The sequence below is a fragment of the Musa acuminata genome, chromosome BXJ2-4 (assembly GCF_036884655.1).
Source record: "Musa acuminata AAA Group cultivar baxijiao chromosome BXJ2-4, Cavendish_Baxijiao_AAA, whole genome shotgun sequence".
NCBI lineage: Eukaryota > Viridiplantae > Streptophyta > Magnoliopsida > Zingiberales > Musaceae > Musa > Musa acuminata.
This window is the reverse complement of record NC_088341.1, coordinates 18,680,001-18,691,239: the sequence shown is the minus strand read 5'-3', so window position 1 is coordinate 18,691,239 and position 11,239 is coordinate 18,680,001. Positions and strand designations below refer to the sequence as shown.

The 11,239-nt window shown below is 36.6% G+C and overlaps 2 protein-coding genes across 2 annotated transcripts; both read right to left on the bottom strand.

Annotated features, from left to right (window-relative positions):
- Window positions 1–2,010: 2,010 nt before the first annotated feature.
- LOC135610103 (uncharacterized) lies at window positions 2,011–3,868 on the bottom strand. The gene is made up of 2 exons (XM_065104153.1): window positions 3,764–3,868; window positions 2,011–3,493 (listed from the first exon to the last, which is right to left on the bottom strand). Exon 2 carries the CDS (start codon window positions 3,320–3,322, stop codon window positions 2,486–2,488), a length of 837 nt encoding a protein of 278 aa, XP_064960225.1. The 5' UTR covers window positions 3,323–3,493; window positions 3,764–3,868; the 3' UTR covers window positions 2,011–2,485.
- A 2,001-nt stretch (window positions 3,869–5,869) lies between these two features.
- On the bottom strand, window positions 5,870–9,155 carry LOC103974414 (WUSCHEL-related homeobox 8). The gene is made up of 3 exons (XM_009389237.3): window positions 8,458–9,155; window positions 6,275–6,799; window positions 5,870–6,195 (listed from the first exon to the last, which is right to left on the bottom strand). Exons 1-3 carry the CDS (start codon window positions 8,717–8,719, stop codon window positions 6,110–6,112), a joined length of 873 nt encoding a protein of 290 aa, XP_009387512.1. The 5' UTR covers window positions 8,720–9,155; the 3' UTR covers window positions 5,870–6,109.
- Window positions 9,156–11,239: the final 2,084 nt, after the last annotated feature.

Sequence of the window (11,239 nt, the reverse complement as noted above, 5' to 3'; positions counted from 1 at the left end):
TTTGAATATCTTTCATTTCAATCTTTCACAAATCAATCTTTAATTTCGATGGACTCCGAAATCCCCATCCCCCACATTTGAATATCTAAGATGTCTTCCTCCTCTCCGTTTCATTTGAAGGGATTCAGATCTGGTGTCAATCTTATCCCCCACCACCGTCCCCGGTCTCACCCTCTGTCTCACTTAGGCCGACTTCCTTCTCCTTGGAACATATCGAAGTTGGCTCAATATATCACCCTGCCCCAACTCTTGAAGTTATCATGCAGCCATTGTCGAGAAATGTCAAACGCTCAATATATCACCCTAACGTTGACTCAATTACATTCATGCTACAACATTTATTATTTAAAAGGCTTTCCACATTACATTTCAAGTGTTTACCTTTAACTAGCTTTACTTAAATCATGCGATATCTTTACAATATTCATCTCCAAAGCGTCCCTACAAGGATTCACAAAGAAAAGATGATTTACCGGAAGCAAGCATTCAAGATTGCACAAATAGATATTTAAGCACACTTTATATGCATTGCAAAATACAAAGATCAACTGTATAAATCCTAAACATATAACAAAGAATCCAAGATAATCTACTATATACTGTACATGTGCCCATGCAACTCTTGTAGCAAGACATGTAACCAGTCTTATCCGACTTAATGATCCATCACTAGCTGCTTATGTTTCGCACCGCAAGGTCATTAGCTAGAAAATCAACTCGTGGCATATGTAAACAAGACTATTTCAATCATTTTCCCTTCATATGACATCATTCTGTCTACAATTCTTACTTGTTTTACACAATAGAAAATAAAAAAAAAATACTACCAACGATAAAATGGGACTGACAACTCATACAATTTGTCTGAGAAAACATTCAAAAATACCCAAAAAAAAAAATGATCGGCATTTGATCACAAATATATATAACCCTTTTAACTGCATTACTCCGTTCCATGTGCCTCATCACTCTGCAACATCTTATCTCATGGCCGAAGCTCAGAATTTGTAAACTCACTTGTAAATACAACTGTTCCTGAAAACCAGTTAGCTACAACTACAATGTAAACATAGCCATGAAATATGTACATCATATTTATTGGTGACTACAGTTTGGCCTAACATGCCTTCAAAACACTTTCCACCTTATCTGCATGATGGATGCTTTCTTGATCCCATCCACTAGCACTAGTGCATGACCAGAATCCAAGCAATAATCTATTTTCTGGTGATGTCAGTGAACCACCTAGTCCACATCCCAATTGCTTTCTTCCACCAACCCCAAATGATAAGCATACACCTAGATTTTAGGCGTTTCGCTTGTGAACAATGTTGCGTCCCATGCCTAACTTGAAACCAGATGTGTTGCGACACGCATGAAACTGCAGTAATTCTCAATAAATCACATTTCACATGCCAAATCAATAAGGTCTGCCAACCAATGTTGCTCACATTGATCTATCTGAATATGTTGACCTCTTTCATCATTCTGCACACACACTCTTCTAGCACAAATAGCATTTCACATTAATCATGATAGCTGCAAAAGACCAGGTGTGCAAGTTTCCTGGTCAACAATGTGACCTACCAGAAACTCCCGGCTTAATGGAGCAATCTCTTGGTCATAGTTGATTCAGGAGTGCACCCTGGAGGCTTAGGTTACAGAATATGGTTTAGTGGGAGCAGTTGCTAAGATGAAATTATTCTACAATAAGCATTTATTTATATCTCACTTTTTAGCTATTTTGGTTTCACTAGACCAACTCACTCAACTCTTAGTTTAACCAAGTGCGGTTGCATCAATACACCTTCACCTGCTTCTAAGTGAGCAACAAGAAGCACACCAAATGATGTAATTAACTTATACTTTCCCTATTCCAGCTCCTTGTTGCTTCCTACATGCTCCATGCTCAATCAAACAAGGCAGTGTGCTAGGTCGGAAGCGCATGTATATACATTCATGTTGCATCTAACTAAATTCCACTGTCTCTAATGTAACATGGTCCATAAATGAAATGAGAATCAGTATGGTGTCCATCGTAACTATGAAATACTTATTACTGATTTATTAATACAAGTAACACAAAGATGTAGACGTAACAATTACATCAGGTGACACATTAAAACAAACCAAAGTAAGCCACGACTAAACATGGAAACAAAAACAAACCTTGTAGAAGAAAACCATATAATATACAACCATTCTGCAGAGGGTCAGTTTGACACCCTCTTCAGATTGCATATGAAATTTATTACCTACTATAAATTCTGAGAATGCCAACATTACTACTCAACAGTAGAAATCACCTTGCTGAAGGATTTTTTAACATGAAGCAGGCAAAATCATGCTATCAGAAGAGCGTTGTGACACCTTGATCTTCTTGTATTTCTATGCCAATGTAATATTTGTCGACATCCTACCATCATTAGAAGGATTTGCATGATCTGAAGACATCTTAGTTTCTGCAGAGCCAAAATTTGGATTTCTAGTGAAAGATTGATGGTTTGCAGAGGGCGACAATTTTTTTTACCTCTGCTTGATCTCCAAGGCCATATTGACTCAAAGGCAACTTCTTTTGCTTAATTCTCACTTTCCTACCCTCGGTTATCACTCTAACCCTAGACCCACACTTTTGTTCCTCTGTGCAGTAATCGGATTCTTCTTGCTCCCCCTCAGCTTCGGAACAACCCTCGATCTTCTCTTTTGATTTATCTATAAAATACTTATCAGTCATCCTGACACTATCCTTGTGCAAAACAGGTGACTTTTCTATGCAGACACCATTGCCATTACAATGAACTTCTCTCCCAAAGTTTTGAATGCACTTTCGGTTATTATTTGAAAGTCTAGGTGAACTATTCATTGCAAGATGCAATTTCCTGGCAAGTTCTTCATCTGCTTCTTGGCTCCCCGCAGGAAGGTGAGTCTTATACAAGAGCTCTATGGGAATCTGTTTCTTCCTCACTTTGTGTTTGCTCAAGCAACCCTTTCTCAGATTCCTGCTCCTCGAAATCAAATCCAGAAACAGCAGTGCACTCTTGGCAGCAGCTTTGGCCTTTGCAGCTGCGGCTGCTTTCTCGGTTGCAGCGTTTCTTGCTGCCGTTGCAACTTCGGCAGTGGCCAAAGCAACGGACTTTGCGACCTCAATGACCTCTTCCGGAGTTGAACTCGGAGAGCTAATAACATCGCGAAGCTGAGCACCAAAATCCCCAGAAACAGAAGGAATTGGTGGCAGGCAATCAAAATCAGAACTGTCCCTCTTCAGTTCAGCGAGCAGGCGCTTCCGAGGAGGCAAATGAGTGTTAGCATCGAAGAATTCCATCTAATTACCCCCTTTCCCACGACGATCGTGTATCCAATTAGGTTTCTTGGATCAAAAACTCAATCTTTGTCAATCCATATCGCGAATTGGTTCCAAGCATATCATTCTACAGCCAACTTAGGGCTCGGAAAACCACCCGTTAAATCGCATAGATCCACCGTATGAATTCATCTACCAACAGAAGAACAAAGAGAAACAACAGCAATGAGCCTCAACATCGAGGACACAAATTCACACTTCGACCGAAGCGAGCGCATCGTTTCAACTAAGGACGATAAAATCCAGCAAGAAAATTTCAACTACCATCGATCGAACTCCATCAAAAATCGTCCGAGATGCAAAGATGGCAATTTGAGGTGAGGGGTGTGCTCAATACGATAAAATTAGAGACTTGTCGCACCGCACAAAAGCTAACGAGATCGAGAAGGTAGAGATCGCTACCTCGTTTCTCCGATTAGGGCTTTCTCTCGACGAGAGAATTCGATGGAGGGCTTCAGCCAAAGATGGAATCTTTTCCCCCAAAACACGTCACACAACAGAGGAGAGTTGCAGGAATATATATATATATATATATATATATATATATATATATATATATATATATATATATATATATATATATATATATATATATATATATATATGTATGTATGTATATGAATATATGTGTGTATATACATATATATATATATATATATATATATGTATGTATATGAATATATGTGTATATACATATGTATATGTATATATGTATATATATATACATATATACATATGTATATGTATATATGTATATATATATATACATAATATACATATTATATCTTTATTATGTATGCATATATATCGTGCCCAATCAATTATTATTGGATAAAAACCGTAAATATAACATTCAAGACATAATTACAAAATAGATTAATACAAAATGAAAAATGGAATTAAGAAACATAAAAATAGAGGTTAGAAAGAAAGAACTCATCTTAATTTCTATCGTAATAAATATCGTCATTGGTTTATATTAGAATCGTACCGATCAATCAAATAAAAAAATTATAATCGGAGATCATTTAAACAATAAAGGATTACATTATTATAAAAAAAAAATTAAATTTTGGATACATATTTGTGTCTTTCTATTATAAGATGAAAGAGAATAAAACTTCATTCTGTCATTCTATCAACATATAAATAAACTCTGGTTCTATCATTCTCTTCCACTATATTATAAAAAATAAATTATAATATTTATTTATATTTTTAAAAATAAATATGTAATTATTTTTATTTTTAAAAAATATTAAACATGTCATTGGACTAATTAACTCAAGGATTTAATTAATGATTCAAAATCAGAGCAAACATTAAAATCGAATCATTCTATCTTATTTTGATGATTCAATATAAGTTTACTTTGTTATAAATAAATCATAAGCAAGTGAATCATGAAAATAATCTCTTTATTTATAAAAAATTAATTTTTTTTTCTAGAACATCCCTTTTTGTATATTCTCATATAATACTCCTTATTTTTTAAAAGATAAATTATATCTAACCTCCACCCCTACCCCTCATTCCTCGTTCTTATCATTCCTTCGACCTTGTCTATCGTCTCCACCCTCATACCCATTCATCATCTCTTAGATTTTGAAGCTCCCATACTAAAAGGATCATGTTCTCGCCTGCTTTTGCTCGTCACTTTTGTTTTTCGTCATTGTTCAATCATACCTCTTGTTCTTGCTCGACTTAGGGAGTAAAGCTAACTCCTAATCATTAGTGAAAGAGGCATGGTTGCTACCGCTTGAAAGCAATGGGCCATGAAGAGGAGAGAGAGGAAGTCCCACGGGTGCCACCTCCTTCCCCTCTGTTAAAGTCGACAACAGGACAAAGGTAATCACGATAGGACAAAGACTAAGGGTAACTGTCTTTTAGAAAATAACTAAAAAGAGAATACTTTACGAGAAAAAAAATTAAAAACTAAACTTTATTAAAAAATTTGTCGAAAAATAAATACGTCTCATGACATTAAAAGTCTCTCTTTGCATCTGATCCACTTTTTTTTTCAAGTTAAACATTCATATATGGTATTAGGGTGACGTTTTTTTTTCTGAAAAGAAACGATGAGGTAAAATATATGAGCTTGGAGATCACTTCAACTAACTCTTGCTATTCTGCATCAACTCAACCAAAGGCTTACCAATCTAACTCTTGGAGATCACTCACCTCATTGCATCTTATATTGGAGTTCTTACACTGGATTTCTATCTATCCAAAACAGAACATGTACCTTTGACAGATCAGTATGGACACCATTCTGAAACAAATGCTAATATTGTTCTGTAGGAACTATAGAGCCCATAGTCTCCTTGCAGACGAACAATTATGCCTGTTATTCCATCATGCAGCAAAGCCACATCCAACTGTCATTTTGATCCTATTTTAATCAACACAAGGATCTTATTCTGAAGATGTCAAAGGTATTGAGTATATTTGCTGAAGAGAGCAAAGAAAGAAACAGTTCAAATTGAACAAAGAAATGACGATTGAACATGACGAAAAGCACGTGCACTATATTTTTATTGCTAATGTTCGATGTAAGAAGGAACCAAAAACTGATTTAAAGTTTGATAAAGAGTCATCTAGTAGATCCTAATAACATACATGATTTCCAGAAAGCACCTTCTCAGTTGGAGCAGTATATCACAATTCCTCGAATATACCTCTGCAGTTCCCTAAATGTAACTTATCGGTCATTATCGAGTCATGATCAGTTTTGACTCGAACACGATGTCAACCCATGACATCATACCTCTCTCCAGAGTGGAAAGGGCTAAAGCTCGTCGGCATATCAAACTTATCCATCAGGTGGTCTAATCCTGCATTGATCAATCAAGTCAAAGAAGACATTTTGATATGAAGGTAAGAAAGAAGGAAAATAATGATGAAGAAACCTACTTGGAGTAGATAGAACACTTTCATAGGACATATGGTCCAAACCGCCAGAAGACTTCAAACTCTCATTCAACCGGCATCTGCCTTGTGCTTGATTTATCTCAGATGCTAACAAATGGACTTCTGCATTCATTTGTTCATCGTAAATGGGATGATTACTGATGCTGACAGGCAGGTTTTCGTGATGGAACTCATCGGGCCTGGGTTTCTTCTCATCTGGGGATTCCTCATCTGCCTCGGCTTCAGATTCGGTATTACTCGGTAATGCAGCCATCTTCTTGCGTTTTGATCGTGCCCTTCTATTCTGGAACCAGTTGTAGACATTAGACTCAGAGATCTGACCATGTTGTGATAGCTCAGTTGTTATCTGCTTTATATTCTGCTTGCTTGGAGTCCCATTGCCTTGATTAAACATGGTCTCCAGAATCTGTAGCTGCATGCTTGTTGGAGTCCATCGCTGCCTAGCAGTGATTTTGTGACCACCAGATGCCATCAGGGAATCATTGTAGAGGCCTCCCAGCCTCATTCCTAAAACAATGAAGAAGCACAGGGAAGGTAAACAGAGAATAGGTCATTCTTCTGCTCGGTCTACATCAAATATGGTTCCTGTAATAATAATTAACTTATATTGGTGTTCTAGCTTTCCAGTGCAAGTAACAAGGGAGGATAAAAAAGCAGCCATATGTATAATTTTCGAGTAACTGGAAAAAGGTGCATGATTGACTACTAGTTTAGGGAAATGGATCATCAAAGGTTAATTTTGTTAAGTGGGCTTCATGATGCTGCTGGAGCAAGTGAAATAATTAGTGCACATATCTTGTTTATTTGTTTCATAAAGCAATTTATGCCCAAGACAGCATGTCCACATACTGTGTAAAGCAATGTAGAATGCAGTTTGTAAGAAGAAGATCAAAACTCAATGCCTTATGCAGGGATCAGATTGAACAAATACTAGTTATCCCAAGTTCTTCCAGTGCAGGATCCTTCGAGGTTCTATGACAAGTTTAATAGATTGACTTGGAAAAAAAAAGCCAGAAACAAGGACAAAAAAAAAGTACTAAAGCATTACAATGATGAAAGTTTTATGAGGACAGACATTCCACAATATGTTGAGAAGCATTATAATGATTGCTCTTTTCTTCATCTGTTTGTTTTGATTTTTCCTGTACACTTCAATTTCTGTTGATTAGATATGGTGGGGAAGTGCTTGCTTCTAGCTTTTACTCGAAAAAAAATTTAACAAGAACTAAGATGTGATTCCTACAGAAATGCCTAAACCAAAAAAATAATGATTTCCCATTATGGTTCTTAAATAAAAATACAATACAAGGGGAAGAAATTGAAGTCTCCAGCTATTGCGCAAGCATTTTGAACAAAATGAGTTGTTGCTCTTCTATTCTTCTACAGATATTAGAATAAACCTGAGAAGTTAAACAAAGGCGCTTGACAAACTTGAAATAAGTAAGACAACACACCATTAAAGTCTGCCAGTACAAAGTTTGCTTATTTTGTATGACAATGAAAAACCTAGCTATAAACAACACTACCAAAATCAACAAATTGGCATATAAATATAAGGCAATTCCTAAAACAACAAGGTAGATCTTCCCTTTGCATCCTTCGGTACTTTGCATAACAAAAATGCATCAGCCCTCCTCTAAAATCCTTTTTAAGTGATGGAAACAACCAAGCCATCTCATTTCAAGAGTTGGTAAATCATGTTATACAAATTATTTTAATCTGGAAAATTAAGGACATCTCTAAAAGAATCTCGTTTTTTAATGGGCTTGCTGAAAGGATCTAAAATAACATCAAAGTGACTGTTTTCTGATAGATAATGTTGTCCAATCCACATGCGTATAGCCTGCCACTGCTCCAAAACCTTTAATGCTAAACCACCGAACATAATGTTTCCAACAGGCAAGAAAAGATTATTAGTATTAGCCTCAATAAATGTTCATGATTCGAATATGAACGAAGTCCAATAAGACGCACAACATGGAGTTATGGGAGATAGCGAAACAAAGAGAGCAATTTGAAGTCCAAACAAAATCAAAATTAGGTCCAAATCTCAACGCATTGATACGAAGTGACAGAGCTACATCATGTTTCCCCTCTGATATGAAGGTAAAAAAGGAATCTTTTCTCCTAATCAAGAGGAAGAGGAGGGAGTCGGAATCGATCACCTGCGAGGGAGTCGTGGTGGGCGGTGATGGCCTTGTGCATCTCGACGAGCTGCTCGCAGATGGTGGCGTACACAGCGATCTGACGACGGAGGACCTCCATCTGCTCGTCCGTCATCACCTTCACGTAGAGAACCCCTTCCCCTCCCGCACCGTCTCCTCCTCCTCCGCTCCCACTCCTCCCCTCCCCTTCCTCGTCGTTCCTCACGCCGCCACCACCACCACCAGGGCCCCTCTCCCACTCCATTCTTCGCGCCTCCTCCATCAAAATACCACCTCTCTCCGATCACTCCCCCTCTCCATCGGATCCCTCCCGCCGCTCCTCACCTCTTGCACGTCAAGACCCCATCTTTCCTGGTTCCGGTGCTCACCCGCCCATCTTCTACGGTTACTCGCGCAAAAGAGGGTAAGAATCGGCGGCGGGGGAGGCGGAGGAAGACCAGGACAGGAGAAAAATGGAAAGAGCTCCACGAGGCCTCGCGAAGATTCGCACGCGCTTTCCTTGATCACCGACGCCTCTCCACCGCGGGTCACTGCGAGCCAACTGCGGGCACAGATGGAAAGCAAAAGGAGAACAGAGGGAGGGAGGGGGAAGGAGAGCAAGAAAGTAGGAGTGGTGACACCGAATGATGGGAAGAGGAGTCACACTCGCTGTCTCCACACTATGCCTACGTTGGAGTCAAAAGCCTACCATTGTTAGGGCTCGTTTGGCATTACAGCAAAGCTGGACACCAATAATACATATAGGCAAATAATAATAATAATAATAATAATAATAACAATAATACAAATAAACAAATTTTATATTTATACTTATATATATATATATACATATATATATATATAGTGATTTACGGATTTACTATTTTATATTTAAATATAAAAAATATACATACACATATATATCATCGTAAAATTTAAAACATTATTAGTCGTTGACCGTTGACCGTAGCATAGTACTGTTAAAACTCAAATTGGCATTAATATCCCTTCAAAGGCACTAAAAATAATGAGTATTTTGGATATTTAATTATAATATAATTTTAACAATATTAATATATTTTTAATTAACTTGCTTATTTCTCCTTGTTAAGTTGAGCTTACTAAACTGATGCTAGCGAGAGCGGCATATATGAAATATTCAAATATTTAAAGGAATAATATATATATATATGTATATGTGATTATTAGAAGAACTAAATTAAAAAATATATTTCCAATGCAAACTTAATATATCCATCGAGTTTGTGGGGTATATTTTTTGATTTAATCAATAATAAATAAGTATCAAAAGAAATTAAAAATTTTCATGTTTTTCTACATCATTTATGTTATTCTAGTTTTAGGATACAATAAGATGTATTCAATATCAATTTCGTTTTCTAAGCACTTGAAAACGCTATAAATCATAATTAATGGAATTAATTTTTGATTTCGAACCTCCATAATTGATTTCTTTTCTTTTTTTTTCCCTCATAACTGAGGTTATGTTTCATATCAACTCTTGGTTGAAATGTGCTTCTGCATGTAGGATTAATTATCACCATAACATAAAAAAAAAAATAAATAAATAAATCTCATGTACAAAGAATTTATTGGATAACAAAATTATTATCATGATACCTATTTTCTCACGCTTATTCAGAATTGCCTCTCTTTCATCCCTCCTTAACTATTGTCGAGAGAGAGAGAGGGGAGGATGTAATCATTTCTAAGCTAACGGGAAACTAAATATTTTTTTGACTTAGTGAAGACAAGCTGCATAACTTTCAGAACAGACATGATTGGATAAGATGACTCAGCCAAGACTATTGGGAAGTGACATAAGTTTGCTGGGCTTTATTTTGACTGATTGCACTTACCTTTAGTAAAGATCTTTGGATGTATGTTAGGTCACATCTTTCATTATCCATCACCATGGTCAAAAAATGCATGTCAAATCCAGTCCAGTTCTACTCATCATGGTGGACAACTAATCCTCCACAGAATAAGGATAGAGAGAGATAAAGAGAAAGTGAAAAATAACTACAATTAATTATATATCCTCCACAGAATAAGGATAGAGAGAGAGAGAGAGAGAGATAAAAAGAAAGTGGAAAATAACTACACTTAATTATATATCTCATACAATGTACTTTGGGCAACCCGAAATAAAGAGGAAGTAAATCACATTATATCAAATCATCATGATCTAATTTTCCTAACATGTCAAGATGGTCGTATGGAAATGGCAGGATTCACTGTATCTTTCCAATATGAGGCTTAAGATGATGAGTGAAGCATATGATTACTATTTATTTGATATCTTTTGATTTGTTTGAATACAACCAGAAATTTGAATCAAATTTAAACTCTAATGTCATTCTTATCTGCAATGATTGGTGATCAGACATTCCACCATATATTGTTTTTTAACCCAACACCAAAGGAAGATGAAATCTAAAACAGTCCCAATGACATCAAGAGAGAGAGAGAGAGAGAGAGAGAGAGAGAGAGAGAGAGAGAGAGAGAAGATTTAACAAATGTCACTGGCACCCAAAAACCAAAAAAAAAAAACACAAGACTATTCTCGGTGGTCAAACACTGAAGACTTCACAGAGGAAAATGACAAAGTGATTCAGCTGATGGAGCAATAAAGTATCAAACTGTTCCTCCACATGCTTCCATTCTCCAGCAGAAACTTCTGGTTTAGCAGGAACATGCAGCTTGCCAATGCAACATTTGCTGGTGGAATCATCTGACAACAATTTAAACACAGAGATGTGGTTGAAATATGAGCCTTTCT